Below are 21,342 nucleotides of genomic sequence, written 5' to 3' on the forward strand. Positions count from 1 at the left end.
TCAAAGTTGAAAGCTAGTAATTTCAGTCTCATCTTTGTAAGTGATCATCTCTGAGGACCTCAACCCAAGCAACGGCTTAAACTCTTTTACCACTAATATAACTGGGATAATAAAATTTGTGAAAATAAATTTGGAGACAAAAAATTATACTTCTTTCAAATATGACCATTTATATTGCCAATGATTTCACTGTAACCAAAAGATATATTAACTGATATGCTAGCAGTTTTTAACATATCTGCCTCTCTCTTCCAAATTGTTTCCTCCATATAGCTGTGCCATTTTCCTCAAGATGAAATTGTTTCATGTTCTAGAATTCTATTTTAAAAATTAATTTTAAATCTCTCCAGTTTTTTATTTGTATGTATTCATTCCTATAAATATTATACATGTTAATTCATTTTCATATCACACAAAGAACCAAGCACAGCGCTGTTAGACACAGACGTTCAACCACTATTGGTTCATTTAAAAGTAAACTTCATCTTCAGTTCTCTGACCCAAAACACATAGGAGAATGTTCTATGTCTAACAATAGGATCTTAGCCCTGAGATCACTGATGTCTGTATTTGGAAATTTTTACTAAAAAACTGATCCAAAATGTAATGCCTAATAAAGGCAGTTATATTTAGAAATTTCAACTAAGGGAGTCTAAGATGCATACCTTCAGTCTGAATGTATAACAAAATTAAAGAATAGATTTGTTCTGTTCAAAGTTTAACGAAGCTAGTATATTGGTAGAAATAAAAATAGCAAATGTACCTTGTATTTAAAATTTCCAGAAAAACCATAGACACATCCATCCAAATGTTATCAAAGAACTTGAGGCACTAACCTTGACAAATTTAACTTCTTTTCAAAACATGACCAAAACAAAGCAACTGCAGGTAGCAAAATAAGGCTCCAGATAAATTTAAATAATTTCCAACATCTTAAAAATAATTCACAACGTTGATTTAGCAAGCTGACCTACTTCAGCAAGTAAATATTTGATGATACCAATGCATGAAAAATATGAGACCAAAAAGCTAACAATGTTCCTTTCAATATCTGATTAACAAAACCTAAGCCAACTGTACATTTATAATTCTTGGGGACCAATAATTGAAGCTACTTATTCCAAACAGATAAAATGGCTAATATCCCACATGCTACAACTAGGATCTTATAATTAATTTCATGTAACAAGAAAGTCTGATCATGTAACAAATCCTACAAATAAATGTCAAACAGAATATGAAATAAAAATGGAACCATCAAATCAAGTCAGTAAAAGCAATTACAAACACAACTAATAAACAAGTCGTCTAGTTAACCATAAGCTATTTAGATGACCTAGGCATTTCTACACAAAACCATTTTATCAAAAAATTAACTTACCTACTTCTAAATTAATGCCTACCAATAAACTAGAATTAGAACTAATTTCATCATTTAATCAATTAGAGTATAAAGAAATTAATACTACTTCAAAATAAAAACAAAATTGAAAAGTTATTAAACTTAGTGGAAATATAATTTATTCTAAATAGAGTGCAAACAGATTTAAAAATTTTTTTAAAATTCTAAGATTAAACAGTGTGAACCACTTACAGACTGAGAGCTTAGGCAATGTATATTAAAAAAAAGTTCTCTATTTTTAAAAAACAATAATTCTTTATAATGCCACACTATTTTGTGCCTTTCCAAATTTTCTTACCTAAAGTATTTTTGCAAAATAAAATTTAAAAATTTTTAAAGGAATTTTTTTTAATTATTTTAAGAAGCCTTTTAAATGACAATATTATATATTGGTAAAACCAATACAACCTAGTTTCCTAGAATCTGAAAAATAACTCTGAAAAATACTTGCAACTTAAATTATTTAAGATAATGTGAACAGTTACTTGTCTGGGCAAAAGGCAAGAATATAATGCAGTTTTAGCATGTCTTAAATATAGAACTCTTCTTTGATATAAACACAAATACTGTATCCTTCAACAAATTTCTAAAGAAATGTGTAGGTGTGCATGAGTCACATATGGAATCTAATGTTCAACTACATAAATCAAGACTCAATCCTACTATTTTAATTGTATGACCATGAGTGAGTTATTCTAGGCCTCGATTTTCTTATTTCTAAACTAGGAGAAATATTGTACCTGCTCTCACAGGATGAATGTAAGGATTCAATGAGAATAAATATGAAGTGCTTAGCACAACGCCAAGTACAAATGAAAGGTACAATAAGCATTAATTAACTTTTAACTATTTTAAATAAATGTAACCAAATCCATGAAATGAAATAACCATCCAAAGGTTCCAAATCCAAATCTGATAGGAAATTAAGATTTTAAAAGAAAAGCCACAAGTCACTTATCAGGTCTGAAACTGAGTTGAAAAGCATAAACTATACTGGGCAAACTCATTTTCTTCATTCAGATTGAGTCTCGTTTGTGATCCTATGGTAACCGTTTATTTCCTGAATATCTAACTAAAAAAGGGGTAGGGGTATTATGGCACTGTGTATTCTATTACATAGCAGATTAAGATGTTATAATGTATACCAATACCAGAGAGACTGCCTAATAATTACCAGCTACTTTTGAAACCTCAAAGTTTTACTGTTTAGAGCATATATAAGGTAAATAAGCTAACAATCTTAGATGTAAATCTAGTGGAATGACATTTACTCAAAATGTGGGGAAAAAAAGAATTGGACACCTTTTAACTATGCCAATGAATTTAAAAATAAAAGTTAGCTAATCTAAACTATATCTAACAAACATCATAAATAGCCAGTGTTTTTATTTTCGCATTTTTGGAAAGCTCTGAAATGGGTAAGATGACAAACAGACAAAAAGCAGAATACTGGAATGATCAATCAGTTAAGGTGAACACTACAGTCATAAGTTGGTACAGGCTTCAATTAAACAGTGTGAACCACTTACAGACTGAGAGTTTAGGTAATGTATATTAAAAAAAGTTCTCTAGTTTTTAAAAACAATAATTCTTTATAATGCCACACTACTTTGTGCCTTTCCAAATTTCTTACCTAAAGTATTTTTGCAAAATAAAATTTAAAATTTTTAAAAGGAACTTTTTATTATTTTGAGAAGCCTTTTAAATGACAATATTATATATTGGTAAAACCAACTTAATCTGTATTTCACACACCCGAACCCCAAATACCACCTATGTAGATGATGAATGGAGATTTGGCATTTAAAGTGGGTGTACTGACATTTAATACAATTTTTTTGTATATTTAATCCATAATTGCTGATTGACTTGTTTAAAAAAGTATATATATATACATATATATATATATATATATATATATATATATATGTATATATATATATAAAAAAAAAGTAAGCAATTGGCAATGTAACAAGGATACAATCCAATGTGTTCACAGATCGGTTACCTGTGAGACTGGTGCTTTAACATGGGGTGGAATTCCAGAGGAAGAAACAGTACCACTAGGAGGCAGGTTTTTACTGGTCACTGAAGCCCAGGAGAAAGCCTGCAGGAAATGCAACAAACCTAGACTACTAATCATGGAAAACCACCAACATTCCTATAGGGAAACTTCCAAATATATATTTTCTTTTCATTTCTAAACTATTGCTTTATATTGGAGGATTCCTACAAGAAAGGCACACACACACATGCCAGTCTATGTGCCAGTTTTCAAAATCTCATTATGCATGATTATAAATGTTTTGTCTGAACTACTAAATAAAACCACAATCAAGTTCCTACATATTCTAAGTAGATGAGCGAGTGGCCAACAAAATCACTAACAGCTAAACATGCTAGAAAATTTTGAACCTGATAGGACAGATTTCTTTCCCCTTTTGGGGGAAAACAGGGTGTGTGATGGTGTTAAAGGGAAAGGGGGAAAGACAGGAAGGAATAAGAATACTAGTTGAAAACTTTAAAAGACATTCTCAAATTGACAAGAAATCTCTTCCTCTCACTACCCAAACAGTTTAACCTTCTACTTTACAGAGAGATAAAAGAAGTTTTACATGATACACTACTGGTGTTACTTAACTTTTCAAGACAGTTAATTGGTGTAGTAAGGAAACTGATCCCACTTTAAACCACAAACAATAGGCATCTCTTTTAATTACAGACCAACTTAAGTTGGGAAACTGCACGATTCCTGGTGCATCTGTGCTTAGAGGATTTTATACAGAAGGGAAGAGCAACTGACAGCCTTATACATGGACTGGAATAATTTCATGTACATAACTAAACATTAAATACAGACAAAGACTAATCTGAAGTTATAAATTTCACTACTAGGGGTTTTATTGGGAGGGGGGAAAAAAAAACCAATGCAACTTCTTCAGGATAACAAAACACTCCACAGCTTCTTTCATATACATAAAAAATGTATAGTTTACTATATTAAATAATTTAACACAAAACAGTCATGCTTCATTAATGACACCAAATATATATGTGTAATGTTAGAGGTCTGAAGAGTTTCTTTGATCTAACCTTTGGTGGTTCTTGTGGCAGAGAAACTGGTTCTGCAGGAGGAGGAGTAGTAGACTTCTCCTCTAATTCTTCTAAGTTCTTTTCTTCCACCTGTGGTTTCAGCTCTTCAGTCTTTGTTTCAGATTCTGGCTCGGGTTCAGGGTCATGAGAGGATTCTTCCAAAGGTTCCTCTATGCCATTACTACAATAAAGTGTTTAGTTTACTCTTCAGTATAAAATGATCAGTTACATTCAATGTCTCTCCAGTCCAAAGAACATAACTAGTTATAAGCCAATAACCTGTTCTATAAGAAGTTGGGTTTTTTGTTTTTGCAGTATTGGGGATCAAATCCAGGCCTCTCATATGCTAGGAATGCACTCTAGTACTAACCTATATCTCCAGCTCAACCTAACAATTTAAAAACTTGATTAACCAAGAATATTTTTACAAAAGTACTAATATTTTATAAACCCTTTATTTTATATAATGTTTTACATAAAATAGAACGCTTACTCTGTGTTATCTTAAACATTCTGCATTAATAGTAAATCCCCACCATTTTGATGCAAACATATTCAATTTAAGTGATACAATTCTGTCCACATTTCTTGCATACACACAACAGAACTCAAATACTGGCCTACTAGGTAGTTTTATCAAAAATCTATTTCCAGGGGCTGAGGGTGAGACTTGATGGTAGAGTGCATATTTAGTATGCACAAGGCCCTGGGTTTGACCCAAAGCACTCACTACTAAAAGAATTTAAAAATAAAATTTTTTTTTTTAATTTTTTTAAACTTCCAACAACAATCCTAGAAACAAAAGCTACCTTGCAACTAGTTCAAACCAAACGTAACCTTGCAAATATTATTCTTACGTCACAGGGTGAGCTTCATAGTAACCACTGTTAGCATTTTCTTGCACAGGTTCAGGAGATGGTTGTCTTTCTTCTTGTTCCTCTTCTACTTCATCTTCTGACTCTGACAATATATAATACATGACATTTTTTTAAGAGGGTTTATATAATTTCTAATACATATTTTTAATATGTTTAAGGAAGTGGAATACTAGTTTAGAAGACAAATTTTTACAAAGCTATACAATTTCAATATTTTTTCTTAAGAAACTTAAAAGAACAAGCAGGATAAAGTTTTTATTGTACTCTATTTTAACAAGACATATTAATAAAAAAAAGGAACTAAAATACATAACTCAATTTCCTTGTGACCTCTACTTAATAAAGCAGTAATTATAGAGAAGGAAACAAACTAGTGTACACTAATGGAAGATCAATCACATAATTACAGTATTAGCCACAAAATGGACAGCCAATAAAAATATATTAGGTGAAGGGGGAAAGAAAAGCTTTTATCAGGGCTAGGGCTGGGGCTAGGGCTGGAGCTGGGGCTGAGTGGTAAAGCACTCGCCTAGCATGCCTCGTGAGGCACTGGGTTCGATCCTCAGCACCACATAAAAATAAATTAATAAAATAAAAATATTGTGTCCACCTATAAGTAAAAAATAAACATATTTTTTAAAGCTTTTATCAGTTAACTCCATTTTGATAAAAGTGCTAGTAAGCATAGGATTAAAAAAAAAAAGTCTATACATAATAGGCACCAAACTTATGATTACCTAAATGGGATGACACTGATGAAAACTTTTATGTTTGATAAAATTTCATAACAAACATCACTGTCTTTCCTAACAAAAAACAAAGGGTGAAAGAGAAGAAAAGGAAGTTTGACTTAGTTACAGTAAAAGGCTAAATTTCTAAACATTTCATACTTAGAGAAATTAAAGAGTCCTTAAAAGCACTGGCAGAACCCTTTTATCGTCAAAATAATCTCACCTTCATCAAGTTCTGGTTCAGAATCACCAAATACTTCATCTTCATAGCGAAACATATCATTGTGAACATAAAATTTATTTGGAACAGATCCCTACAGGTAAACAATGTACAAATACTCCATTAATATCCATGAATTCAATATTACTCATTGACATATACAATTTTAATACCAGAGAGAAAATCTGAATTCATTATAATTTTCCAAAGCTAGACACACTATGATGTTAATCTAATATAAACGAAAACTCTTCTCAATAGAAGAAAATCAGGACCAATTAATAAATAGAACTTTTCCACCCCCACCCCCTCTGTGTAATCTTTGAAATATACAAATACAGGGACAGGGATGTAGTTCAATAGTAAAGCACTCGCCTAAAATATGCAAGGTTCTGGGCTTGAGCCCTAGCACTGCAAAATAAATAAAATATACCAATATACTTTTATATTATTTCTATATACTTAATCACCCATTTATATACTTGTATCAATCGGTACCTAACTTCTAATTCCATACAGTTTTAGTACAAGGACATACACAAATAAATTGTATTAACAGATCCAATAAAATTTCTCAAAAATACACAAATCTAAACCTATTAGAAGACACTCTTGGACACATTAACCAATAATTAACAAATTAAATCATGTAAATGAAAACTTACTTCAGGAGCCAGAACAAAGGTCTGCATAAACTTCCTTTCTGGCTGTCCACTGTTAGACAGCAAACCCATGACCTGAACAACTACTCCATCACTCAAGGTTGCATGAGCATCCACATGACGAATCTTAGTATGACATTCACTGAAGTTCAGAGATAACACTTTGTGGTGTATATCCTTTATAAAGCAAAAGAGGGAAGGAAATACAAATTCTTGTGATTCTGCACTACCTCAACAAAAACCATTACCTACCCATGATTTCCTCATACCTCCAAAACATTAACTACTTAATCTTTCTACTTCACTTGAATCCATTATACTATGCTACACACCAGTGCCAGACGATGCTCCTAAAAAGACCATTTTCCACATTTCATCTCCCTATACAAGAAATCAGAATGGCTCTCAGATTTTGTACAGTAATCTGAGCTTGGTATACAGCTTTCTCCTACTTTTCTGTAAGTAGTAAATTTCACAGTGTTGACTGCGCCTTGATGTCACATCTAATTTTACTTCATTGTCATATTTGCTGATGCACTTTTCTACTTCGAATTTCTTTGTGTTTGGTAAGGCTAAATCTTGGGAATCTAACTGAAGTCCCCCATCTCTTCAGTCTTCCTTCCCTAGTAAGTCATAAAGAGAATATACTTCTGTGCATTCCTGAAAGAGGGTTCAATCTACATGTGTAGAAACTTACACTAGTTATTTCATGTACAATTATCAAGGATATAAAACATCACATTTTCTTCACTGTATCCATCCCAAAGTAATACCATGTTTCAAACAAAATGGATGTATGTTTAAGAATTCCAAGCGCATTTGGTAATTACCGAAATTCATTCCAGGTACAACTAATAATTATAATGAAGAAGAAATCCTCTTGAGATCTCTCTATTAACACAAGATGTTTAAAATTTATGTGAAATGACTTACATTTTGGCCATAAACAGCTTCCTGGGGCTTTCCACTAGCATCTACTCCACCATGAACATAGGAAGAATTCCGACCATAAAACCTATAAAAACAATAATAATTAAGGATTACTAATGAATTAAAAGGCAGTAGAGTTCTAGCGTCAAACAGACTAGGCCCTAGGTCCAGCTGTCACTAGATGGGTAATCTTGGTCAAGTTACTTAATTTTCAATATTTAAATTCAATTTCATATATAAACACATACATATATACATATGTATATTTTTGGTACTAGGGATTGAACACAGGGGTACTTAACCATTGAGCCACATCCCCAGTCCTTTTTAAAACTTTTTAAATTTTGAGACTAGGTCTTCCTAAATAGCTTAGTCCATCATTAAATTGCTGAGGCAGTCTTTGAACTTGCCATTCTCCTGCCTCAAGCTCCTGGGCCAGTAGGATTACAGGCTTATGCCTGGCAGTTCCCTTAGCTACAAAATAGTAGAGTAGTTAACTACCTCCACAGAGTGTCACAAGAATTGAATGCTTAGTGTATCTGGCACACTAAGATGATAATCATTAGCTATTCTCTTCTAGTACTTATCACATCTTTATTTCAAGTGAAGAATGAAATAGTCCAAGTACACTCTAAATACAAATGCTCTGGTAAAATTCATCTTCTTCAGATAAAAAGACTCAGTTACCTAGATTTGTCTAGAAATCAGATGTTCCATTTAATACTCAGAGCTCCAAATGATTACTAACTCCAAAGGCTTCAATTAAAAGTTTAGATTTTAAATTAAAACAATTCAGACCAAGTAAAAAGTGTAATTACTTCAGCATCTAATTTCTCATTAATATTTTTATGTTGTTCCAAAGTAGATAATAAGTTAAGACTTTCTCTGGCATTACTTAAAGTAATGAGAATTAACATCTTTCTAAATTAATGTTATCAAAAATGTAAAGCTAATTTTTTCAGAGAGAATTCATCTCCATCATAATAAAACATGTAAGAAGTTTTTCTGTACCAAGCAATATTCTCAGTGCATGGCATATATTGATTCATTTAATTCTCCTAACAATCTCATAAAATAAACACTATTATTTAAATGAGCAGACAGGTTCAGAAGAGATTGAATGAACTCCCCATATCATATACCCATCAATAAGAGCAGCTAGGACAAGAACCCAGATAGAAACTGACTCCAGAGTCCACACTTTTAAGCACTATCCTATATTTAAAAATTTACACTATTTTCTCTATGTACTACTACAAGCATGCAAAGTGGCATTATTTTTCTAAAGAAAAATTTGACAGAGTATGTGTGTATGTGTAGGAAAAGCCTTAGAAAGAATCATACCTTTCAAGTAACAATTCCGGGAACTTATTTCTAAGAATATAACTTAACTAGTAAGGTGCACAAAAATGCATGGTTAAGGACATTTCTTAGTGTTGTTTATACCAGTAAAATATTTATAACAATCTTGATTTTAAGAGGGAAAGTGGTTAAATAAGCTGGGTATAAAACAGCAGTCTATGCTGTTTCTTAACATGATGGTGAACATGATAATGTACAGTCCTACTAGTCTAAACTTTGCTTTTATTGTTTCTATAAGAGAAAATGCTAATATCCATATTATGAAAAGTCCTTATATTCCAGTTTCCTCCCAACTCTCTCACATACACTCTCATATTTTTATTTTTATAATTACAAAAACAGTTATTCACTTTGGGGTTGGGTGGAGGGGCAGCATGTTAATTATAACTTATATACAAGTAGTTGTAGATGAATTTCTAATCTCCTTACTAACCAGGAATGATCCGGAAGTAATTATTAGCCTCAGTTGTTCAATCTGGAAAATGAGATAATAAAAGCACCTACACTTTTTTTTCTTTTTTTAAAAAGACTTCCATAAGGATTACATATGATGATACACATATTTCAGTACTTGGAAAGGAGCGCAACAAACATTATTTATAAAAATACCTCTAGAAAGCAGAAAATATTACACATATGTTCAACAGTGCAGGACAAATTATAAAAGCGAACTTTATAGAACACTTGATTAAGACGTGAAGGGCTGGAAATGTTGGTTCAGTGGCAGAACACTTGCATAGCATGTGTGAAGCTCTGGGACTGATCTTCAGCACCACCAAAAGAGAGAGAGAAAGAGAGGGAGAGAGAAAGAGAGAAGGATAGATACATCGAGATCAACAGATGAATTTAAATCTTAACAGCCTTTTCCCAGAGGAAGAAAAATGATATATTTCTCTTTAACTCACTCAGTGTGTTCTACAGCAAATACTTAACAAATCCTGATTCTTATAAGAATCTCACCTTCTACTTGCTAAGATATAACCAGAACAAAATAAGAACAACCCACAACATAAATCAATTTCATTTCAATCTCTGGAAAAATTAGCTTACAGCTAGCCTAACTCTTGCCAAAACAGTAAACAAGGCTACTATTATTTTACCAAGGAACACTATTTTTATTCAAATACAAATTTTCATTAAGAATATAACTGATTAATTTCCCGAGACTGTAAAAGCTCAAAGATGCCTTAAGACATTATTTCTAATTTCATATTGGAACCCATTAGTCGGTCATGTCCCAAATTACTCTTTTAATGAAATATAAAATGCAAGAGTTTACAAAAAAGTATGTGTATGCATATATATATATATATATATATATATATATATATATATATATATATGAATGTACTAAGTACTGGGATATAATGTGTTTTTTTTTACTGTGGGCTATAGTAAAAAACTTTAGAAAAAATACCAGTCTTGAGTCATTACATGATAAAAAGTAGCAGATATGGCTTAGAGATGTTTATAAAGATACTGTTAAATTATGAGGAGTCAGGAAAGTTAAAATATATGTAGTAATAAAAAAAAACTAATAAAAACACTAAATAATTTGTTTAAAATTTACCTGTGTAAATATTCTGGAGCTTTATTCAGCAAAGTATAATATTGCCTCACAAACTCCCGCCCTACAAGCAGCGGACTGGGCTTCTCCATAACCATTTCTTTGCTGCACAATGTCAAATGCTGAGGGAGCAAACACAAGAATAATTAACTATTAAAAAATCATCTTTGTAAACTACCATGAAATACATTTTCTTACCACTGAGCTACATCACCATCCCCTTTTTTTTTTTTGAGACAGGGCCTCGCTAAGTTGCTGGGGCTGGCCTCAAACTTGCAATCCTATGAAATGTTTTTTTAAGACATAAAAATGGGAATAAAGAAAATTAACATTATTCATTAAAACTAACTTACAACAAAAGTCCTATTGGCACACACCTGTAATGCCAGCTACTTGAGAGGCTAAGGCAGGAGAATCAAAAGTTGGCAGCCAGCATGGCTAACATAGGAGACCCTGTCTCTCCTCCCCCTCAAAATGAGAGGTGTTGGGGATGTAGATTCATGGAAAACCAAGTGTCTAGCATGGTGAAACCCTGCATTCAATTCCCAGTACAAAAAAAATTTTTTTACAACAAAACAATAATTTCCAGTCTTGAAAGTTTCCATCTTCTTTTATCCCTCCTTGATTTCCCTAACCCTTAGTATAGGAGGAAGAACTTTCTTATTCTTAAAAGAAATTCCAAGAAGAATTAGCACAAAATAGACACAACTTCTCATCATTTATGCTTATAGCACACAGAACAACCAAAACTATAACATTAATAACTGAGGAGAAGAGAGGCAAAAATATATGCAAACCTGAGTATGACTTGTTTTTCAAAAAAACATGTAATTGGGATGCCGGTGCAGCTCATTAGTAGAATGAGTGCTTTGTATAGATAAAGTCCTGGGTTCAATCATAAATACAAGTTATTTATACATACATAAAATCAACCATCCTTTTTCACTATACTTCAAATCACTTGAACAATAATCAGTAATTAACTTTTGGGCAAATAAAAATGCAGCTTAAATTCCTATTTTAACAAATTTGAACACACTTTAAACAATTAAAAACTTTCATAGCCAAAAACAGCCTACAATAGTCATGACAATATGATGCTGTTTTCATAAAAGTCAGGTATTGATTACGATAGAACATAGATAAGACTGTAGCACTACACAATTCTAGCAACTTCCAATTCAGCTTTACATCATGTTCTATTGGGTTCCTTCCTTCTCCCTTTGCAATTGTCCTGAAATTTTCAAACTTGATGTACAAAAATACCCAAATATGTTTAAATGTATTTATAATGCCCAATTTACTTTCAGAAATAGTAAATTCACAAAGCCATGTCCAGCTATAGCCCTTTTGAGTGCCACTTATTTTCTCCAAACCTAAAACTTCCAATAAGGTAGTTAGGCTAACTACCCTTAATGCATAGAAGGACTGTCACTTCCTACATTTAAATAATAGATGATCATGATAACTACTCATCATGTACAATTACAAGAATAGGAACTTAAAAATGAGGTAGCAAAGCTGGGATGAGAATGCAACTCAGTGGTAGAGTACTTTCTTAGCATGTACAGGCCTTGGATAGATTCCCAGCACCACCAGAAATAAAATAAAACACAGTAGCAAAACTAAGCAACTTAATGTTTTTATTTCAAATAATGGGAGATAAAAAAAAAAGTAGAGCTACCTAGTAAGGCTTTATAATTAAAACGGAGAAATTATGCAATTTTAATATTGTTACAATGGATGTTAAAATAATAAAGTGCCGGGTATCCTATGCCTGCAATCCCAGCAGCTTAGAAGGCTCAAGGCCAACCTCAGCAACTAAGCAATGCCCTAAGCAACTTAGTGAGATCCTGTCTCAAAATAAAAAATAAGGGCTAGAAACGTAGCTCAGTGGCAAAGTAGCCTGTGTTAAATACCTGGATGGGGGAGGGGACACAGAATAAAATACCCCTGGATAATACAATTATGTACAAAACTTTCTTCAAACTGTGACAGAAATGCTATTAGGGAGCTGAGGATGTCACTCAGTGTAAAGAGCTTGCCCTGGGTTCAATCCCAGTACAGCAAAAAGAGGGAGAAAGAGGGAGGGGAAGGGAGGGAAGGAGAGAGGGAACAGGGAGGGAGGGAGAGAGGGAACAGGGAGGGAGGGAGAGAGGGAACAGGGAGGGAGGGAGGGAGGGGGAGGGAGAGGGAGGGAGAGAGGGAGAGGGAGAGGGGGAGGGGGAGGGGGAGAGAGGGAGAGAGGGAGAGAGGGAGAGAGAGAGAGAGAGAGAGAGAGAGAGAGAGAGAGAGAGAGAAGGAAATAAAGAAATGCCATTAGGGATCATTTCTGGATTTTGGGTAATTTCCACATCTTGTACAGTAATGCCTGTTTTTATCTCAAATTTCATCATATCCATAAAATAAATATTTCACCTACCATTTTTACCTTTATATATTTGGTTCTTTCTCAAAATAAAAAGTTGCCAAATACACATATCAAAGACAAGTCAAAATACATTTAAGATTCATTGTAAAAAAGTTCAAGAGAGGCTTCAAATTGCTCACTATATATAAAGTCACTGAAGTATGCTGGTCATAATAGTATCAACTGAAATAAAAAGTGAAGAAGAGATAACCAATACTCAATTTATCATTATTCAGTAAGTTATTATTTAGCATAACTTATTCAAAGGAGGAAAGAGGAAACATTAAAAACGAAACTCAAATGGTGAATGAGATAATGTATAAAATGGGTTATGTATAGTCCACTATTTGTTTTAAAGCGAGGAAGAAGCTCCCACAGAGGATGGTAAGACAAAATGAAGATGTTACTAAGAAACTGTTTCAATACAATACTTACAGATCAGGTCTTTACCACTCTTACTTAAAATGACTCAATTCAGAAAGCCAAGATATAATTAATTGATGGAAATCAAGCAGAAAGTGAAGGTACTAGAGAAAAGAAGAAAGAAAAAACCCTACTACTTATTTACGGACTAATACATGTGTCTTTCATGAGCAACTGCCTTTTTTTATCCACCTTCCATTTCTCTGCCCATCTTCCAATTTTCTCCCCTTGAGAAGGGAGATTAGTTCAACAAATAAGGAATGGCATCAAAAAAGTATTTGGTATAGATTACAGATGAGCCACAGAACAAGTAGTTTGAATAGGTGGGGAAAATATATTGATATTACTCAATTTTGTAACACATACATAGCCGGTGCATATAAGAAAAAAAAAGCCAAATTACACTCAGAATAAAATGTGATTACAAATAAAAAGAATAGTGTGCTTTTTATTCTTCATGGCTATGTAACCCAACTAAATGATAAATGATTATTGGATTTGGATGTTTCTTTTTTCCTTTTTAAAGTCATCAAAATAAAGTTCAGAACATAAGAGTGAGGAAAAAAACGTATCTATGATCATGAAAAAGTCTCAACCTTCCTGAATCTCAATTTCCTAAAATAAAAATTGAGAAGAAATCTCTGGTCAACCCTAGAAGACCACACACAGTATAAAAACAATCTTAGAGGTTGCTCTTGCACCTTTAAAGATAAGAGCAATTATCACCACTGCTTTACAGAAAGTGACATTTCATGTATTAAACCCCATTTCTTGCAATGACACCTGAAAACAGGGAGATTGCATTGTGTAGTAAGACAATATAAAATTTATCCTGGCTCTGGATAAACAAATCTTTTGTGAATTAAAAACATTAGCAATACTATTTATTTATACAGATCCTAAGACGCTTATATCAGCTTCATTTCACTTTACAGAGCCTGGAATACCTTTTAGAGACTAAGGTCATTCTATTCTTTTACTCTGCCTACCCTACCTCAAGTCCCTGTGAATTTTTAATCAATATCCCTTTTATTCATTACAGTTTCTTAAAATTTTTCCTTTCCATTTGCCTAGACTTAATTCCTGAAGCACATCTACTCCAGCTCTCATAAGAAACTGCTCAAAAATCAATTGTCACCCATTCTTTATGAATCTCTCAATAATAAACATTGAGTGTGTCAATAATACACATTGAAAGGTAGTAAAGGAAGAAATAAGAAACACAAATAAGACCCCCAAAAAGTCACACTAGGCTTTAGATTCTACATAATATATTCATCTCCTCAACTTCAAAATAACTTTTTTTTTTTTTTAAACTGGGTATCATGGCACACAATTATAATCCCTATTTGGGTGGCCAAGGCAAAATCCTAAGTTTGAATCAGCCTGGGCAACTTAGGCAAGACAGTTTATCAAAGTAATAAAAATGACTATGGATGTAGCTCAGTAGTAGAGTGCTTGCCTAGTATGAGGCAGGCCCTGAGTTCAATTCCCAGTACCACTAAGAAACAAGAACAACAAAAATAATGAAGCCCACCCCCCCCCCCACACACACACACACAAATTATGGCTTTTCCTGCTAATGAAAACTTCAACTTTTAGGCAATAAATATAGAGCTTATTTAAATTTACTTTTGAAACTGAGAATAAAGGAAGTTTAGTAAATCAATAATATAATGGGGCTGCCTCCAAGTTAAACAATCTCAGGTTATGTTAACACAGACGCAAAGTCTAAAACGAGGTGACAGTTCTGAGATAAATACAAATTACAGGAAGGTAGATTTGGATTCAATATAATGCAAGAATAACCAGTTATTCAAATGTCCAACAGTTACTTCATAAATAGACAGTCACTCTAGGTTTTCCAGACATTAACTGAACAAGTTAGCAGAAATATAGTAAAGGGATCCAAAAGAGTAAGATTAGGTTCTTCCAACACTAAGATTCTAGAAGTCTGTTAAAAAGAATCGAACTTTTGCCTAATCATCTACAGTTATTTCATATCTTCCTACCTATAATGATTGAAACACTCTGCATTCATCTGGGCCCAGTTAAAATATTGTCCTCCTGAAAATCTTCCACAATTCAACAGACTATAGCTCTTTCCTCTAATTTTCAAAGTTCTTTTGGCATTTATCATGGAAATTTATTAATCATATTCTGTCCTAAGTTACCAACTGTGCAACTAACTATCTTAGTCTTCTTCTCCATTTCCCTCTCAAATATTATAACTTAGCTCTTCCTTGAATGCAATTCTCTGGAATTTCACAATTCTTTGCAACCATCCAATGACTTCTACAAATCCTCCACCTGTCTGAATTATCACAGTAGGCCACTTCCTCACCTAAATACAAAATTCCAATGACAGGGCAACTTTCCTTCTCACCAAAATGCTAAATCTTCACAATTCTATATTCTAACCTGTCTGGCAATTTCAGATATCCTAACAGCTTCAGCTGTCTCTAGTGTGTGCACGTATACATATACATACATAAACACACACACACACACATATATATACAGTTTTTACCCTACGCTCAGACTTTGCATTTCTAACCATGTGCTAAATACCATACGATTTCATAAGCAACTCAATTATACACACCTTCAATATAGAGACATCTATTTTCTGATCTCCATTATGGTGTCTCCTCCTTCTAGGTGAAGGCTTAGTTGTTAAGTGACTTTCCCCCTTTAAGCTTTGCCTTTCAAACTATGAAATCCTGACAACTCAAATCTCTTGGAATTGTCCCCTCCATTTCACTCCCACTGAATTAATTCAGATTGTATAGATCTTCCTCAAAAGTCTTCCAGTACAAAAAAGAAGAAGTAATAGTAGTCATCTTCCAAGCTCCTGTATCATGTATAGAATACATTGTACAGAGTAAAATCTTAACACCTGAATTCAGTTCGGCATATTAGGCCCTCCAAGGAAATACACTGACAATTCAAGGTTCTAACCAACTTTTCAAATGTATATCCTACTACATTTCTCACTCCTGTAACAACAGTTATTTATACTTTGCCATTCAATATCATTCTCTGAATTTTCATTCTCTGGGACTTTATCTTAATTATGTTGTTCAACAGAAGCTTGAGTGAATGAGACATGCAACAACCAAAAAAAATCATTCTATATACCGAATATCTACTACATGTGTGCAAAAAACCATACGAGGAAAAACAGTAGTGAAAAGGACAGACGTGCTCTGTTCAAAGGAATTTAAAACACAATGAAATAGAGAATTCCTAAACATAATTATCTTATATGATAAAATTATAAACCCTCCACCAAGAATATATACTGCTTGAATTAGGAGTAGAACTATGACAAGCACAAAATGAGAATTCAATATTCACAACCAGAATTAAAAGAAGTTGTAGATAATGTCTTCCTAAAACTTCATACCAACAAATCTTTCCTCTCCCAATTTCAAAAACCTACTCAAGGTCTTATCCCAATTCCACCTGGTCTTCCTACCTTTGTTCTCCAGGCAAAATTAATTACTCCTTTCTATTAGTATTATACATATATTTCTTCTTTAGTTTTTATTAATATCCCTAGCATGACCATCTCCTATTTAGAAGACCCCTCTATATTAATGCTGAGTGTAAGTCTGGCACAGTTATGCTCCTAAGAGATGCTTAAAAGACATTTTCCTTGCAGCATCTACCATTACTTTGCATAAGAGATTAGACAAAAATTTTGAATGCATCTGATAGTAAAGACCTCTTCAGAACAAAGAAACAACTTATTAAAACACAAAGACAATGCCAAACACAGTTCACATGCCTGTAACTCCAATGACTCAGGAGGCTGAGGCAGGAAGATTATAAATTCGAGCCTGACCATCTCAAAAATAAAAAGGTCTGGGAATATAGCTTCTGGATACAACAAAACAACACAACACAAAGATATTTCAATAGTAAATTAAGTTGTTATGGGGGAAATGTTAATAGATTAAACCGTTAAATGATTAGCCATGCAATTTCAAAATGATTCTAAAAGTCCATTTTCTACATTCCCAGGCTTTTTTATATATAAAATTCCATAAGTACACATTTACATGAAAACATACTACTCCTAATAAGTTAAGTTAGAAATGAGAGTTTTGTGATCAATTAAAGGTCCAAATAAATTAAGTATAGCAGGTTATCACGAGTAATTTTTCTTTATTTCTTTTAGTCCTTGGGATTGAACCCAGGGCTTCACACATTTGGAAAGTGCTCTACCACAGAGTTATATCTCCAGTCCTTTTTTAAAATTTTATTTTGAGACAGTGTTGCTAAATTACCCAGGCAAGCCTTGAATTTTCAATCCTCCTGCCTCTGCAGCTCAGATTATAGGATTGTGCCACCAAGCCCAGTTTAATAATCTTTAGAACTTTTTAAGATAACTATACTTGAGAAATTAAGCATTACAATAGACTCCCACATACACAGTCAATCTATCTGCAAGGGCATCGAGGTAACTTATGTAGTTTTTTTCAATAAAATGACTCTGAAATACCCAACATTCATAGAAAAAAAAATAAAAATAAATTTGACCTATATTGTGTACCATGTATCAAAATTAACTGGAAATGGACCACAGACCTCAATTAAAACCTAAAACTCTAGCTTTTAGAAGAAAACACAGGAGAAAGTCACTGTTACTGGAAGATTTTTCATAAGACACAAAAAACACAAAAGAAAAAAAAACATGACTTGAACTTTCATTAAAATTTAAAACTGCCCATTTAAAGACATCATTAAGATTGATGTATGTACATTCCATGTATGTATTATGTCAAAATACATTCTGCTGTCATGTATGACTAAAAAAAAAAATAAAGACATCATTAAGAATGTAGGGTACATGCCTATAATCCCAGAAATTTGGGAAGCTGGGGAAGAAGAATCTCAAGTTGGAGGCCAGCCTCAGCATCTTAGTGATGAGACACTTTCAAAATAAAAAATTGAAAAAGGCTCAGGAGGGGCTGGGGATGTGGCTCAAGCTGTAGCGCGCTCGCCTGGCATGCGCGCTGCCGGGTTCGATCCTCAGCACCGAACCCTCAGCACCACATACAAACAAAGGTGTTGTGTCCGCCGAAAACTGAAAAATAAACATTGAAAAATTCTCTTTCTCTCTCTCTCTCTCTAAAAAAAAAAAAAAAAAAGAAAAGAAAAAGGCTCAGGAATATAGTTCAGTGATAGAACACTTTGGATTCAATTCCCAGTACCATGAATAATACTGATAATAATAAAAACAGCATCAAGTAAATAAAAAGATTGGCCTGAAAGAAGGTATCAGTACAATGTGTCTGATAAAAAACTTTTTTTTGTAGTTGTAGTTGTACATAATACCTTTATTTATTTATTTTTATGTGTTGATGAAGATCAAACCCAGGGCCTCACACGTGCTATGCGAGCGCTCTACCACTGAGCCACAACCCCAGCCCATAAAAACCTTTTTTAAATCCAGAATATATAGAGAATTCTTAATCAGAATGTTAAAAATCCAATTTAAAACATGTGCAAAAGATTTGAATATACACTTCACTAAGATAAACACATGAAAGATGATCAAAATCACTAATCATTAGAAAAAATGCAGTAAAACCACAATGACAAAACACATCTATAATAATGGGTAACATTAAAAAATCTAAAATCACCAATAACTGGAAGGATGGAGAATAACTGGTAAAAAAGGAAAATAGATATGCTTGAAAGAACAACATGACAGTGTCTTAAAAAATTAAACATACACACACCACATTACGCAGTAATCCCATGCCAATGTATTTACCTAAGAAAAATGAAAGCATTTTGTCCATAAAATAATCTTTGTATTATTTGTTGTAGCTTATTAATAAACACCCTCAAGCTACAAACAAACCAAATGTCCACTAGCCGGGTGAATGAATGAACAATTCTAGTAAATCCCAAAATCAAATAATACAATATAGAAAGGAATGGAGACATGCAAGAACATGAATTAAGTTTCAAAAGCGTTACTCTAAGCTAAAGAAACCAGACACAAAAGACTAACATTCTACTTATAATGACATTCTATAAAAGGCAAAACTTTTACAGACACATCAGATCAAGAGCAGGAGGTACATGGAAGTTAAAAGACTATAATAGGGCACAACGGAACTTCTGGGGTGATGGGAATATATTCTAGCTTGATTGTGGTGATGATTTCATGATTGTATGTCTGTCTAAAGCCATACAACTGCACACAAAATTGGTTTTTATTGTTCATAAATTATGCCCCAATTTTTAAAACTTTGCAATACAATTATGGTTCATTAGGTCAATTACTTCTCGGACACTTATGAATATACTACATAACAAGTATTTATACAAAAGAAACATGGTATCCTATAATCAACAATCACAGTATAAAAAGTTTATTTAAAAGACACTATCTTTTATCTATTAGATTTTCAAAAATGAAAATAATTCATAATATTCAGTATTATCAAGGGTGTGGGGGGAAAATAGGCTCTTTCATATATGGTGCTGGTAAAAATATGAGTTGTTACAACTTTTCGGAAACTGTAATTTGACAGTTTAATTCAAATTGATTATGGTATTATGTATTCATTAAAAATATAAAAACGGGCATGGTGGCACACATCTGTCATCCCAACCAATCAGGAAAGCTAGCTGAGCAGGAGGATTACAAGGCTGAAACAAGGCTGAGGCAAGCCTGGGCAACTTAGCCAGACCCTGTCTCAAAATAAAATAAAGAGGGCCAGGGATGTAGCTCACTGATAGAATGCTTGCATTACATGCACAAAGCATTCTATCCCTAGTACTGCCCCAAAAAGAAAAGAATTGTAACTGTAGAAAACAATGTCCACAAAACTTAATAATCATAAATTGTAGAACAATGATATGAATATCTTGTCTTTTGAAAAATGTATGGTATGGAAACAACTGAGTTAAAGGCGTGGGGAGGGAAGTCTACATATATTGCTGTCTGCTACAAAAAGCATAATGTTAAATTTGTAAGTTTTAAAATCATATCTCTAAATTCTCATTCCACTCCTAATAACCAGCTAACATATGCATGTTACTAGTTCGAAATATTTTCCTAGGATAAAAATGTAAAAACAAAAGTGTGAAAACCCAGGCTGGGGCAGAGCACTTCTTCTTTTTTTTTTTTTTTTTAACACATTAGTTCTTATTTTCCAAATCTACCTCATTTTTTTTAACTTATTTATTTATTTTATGTGGTGCTGAGGATTGAACCCAGTGCCTCACATGTGCAAGGCAAGTGCCCTACCACTGAGCCACAACCTCAGTTCCCCCACCCCCCACCCCACCCCCACCCCTGGGGCAGAGGACTTTATGCATGAGACCTTAAGGTCTCATTGCTAACATGGCAGAAAAAAAGAAGTGTGAAAATTCATTTAGCACTACAGTAAAATTAACAAGTATTCATTACCATTATGCCAACATTAGTGACAATATATCTGACAAAATATTATTTAATGCTAAGTCTGAGTGTATTTACAATGCTACTAATTGAAAATTAAATTTAGGAAATGGAAATGGTGGAACATACTAAAAACACCATACCAGAATTAAAAATGATCAGTTATATAGAAAAATAAAAGGAAAATTTACTCCTAGATCCTAAAAGCACTCTTCACTTTAATGCTTCTAAA

At 33.1% G+C, this 21,342-nt stretch overlaps 1 protein-coding gene across 7 annotated transcripts in view; it reads right to left on the reverse strand.

Annotated features, from left to right (window-relative positions):
* G3bp2 (G3BP stress granule assembly factor 2) overlaps positions 1–21,342 on the reverse strand; it is an 88,894-nt gene that overhangs the window by 14,596 nt on the left and 52,956 nt on the right. For 5 of the 7 annotated variants that reach the window (XM_027939762.3, XM_071614346.1, XM_027939759.3 and 2 more), the window contains exons 2-8: positions 10,849–10,967; positions 7,920–8,001; positions 6,990–7,163; positions 6,328–6,418; positions 5,353–5,455; positions 4,496–4,676; positions 3,411–3,509 (exon numbers count right to left, since the gene is read on the reverse strand). In XM_027939762.3, coding sequence (XP_027795563.1) covers positions 3,411–3,509; positions 4,496–4,676; positions 5,353–5,455; positions 6,328–6,418; positions 6,990–7,163; positions 7,920–8,001; positions 10,849–10,943 — 825 coding nt within the window. In that variant the 5' untranslated portion in view covers positions 10,944–10,967. The remainder of the gene's footprint in view (positions 1–3,410; positions 3,510–4,495; positions 4,677–5,352; positions 5,456–6,327; positions 6,419–6,989; positions 7,164–7,919; positions 8,002–10,848; positions 10,968–21,342) is intronic. The other 2 variants (XM_027939763.3, XM_071614347.1) reach the window with 2 other exon arrangements.

This window comes from Marmota flaviventris, chromosome 7 (assembly GCF_047511675.1).
Source record: "Marmota flaviventris isolate mMarFla1 chromosome 7, mMarFla1.hap1, whole genome shotgun sequence".
NCBI lineage: Eukaryota > Metazoa > Chordata > Mammalia > Rodentia > Sciuridae > Marmota > Marmota flaviventris.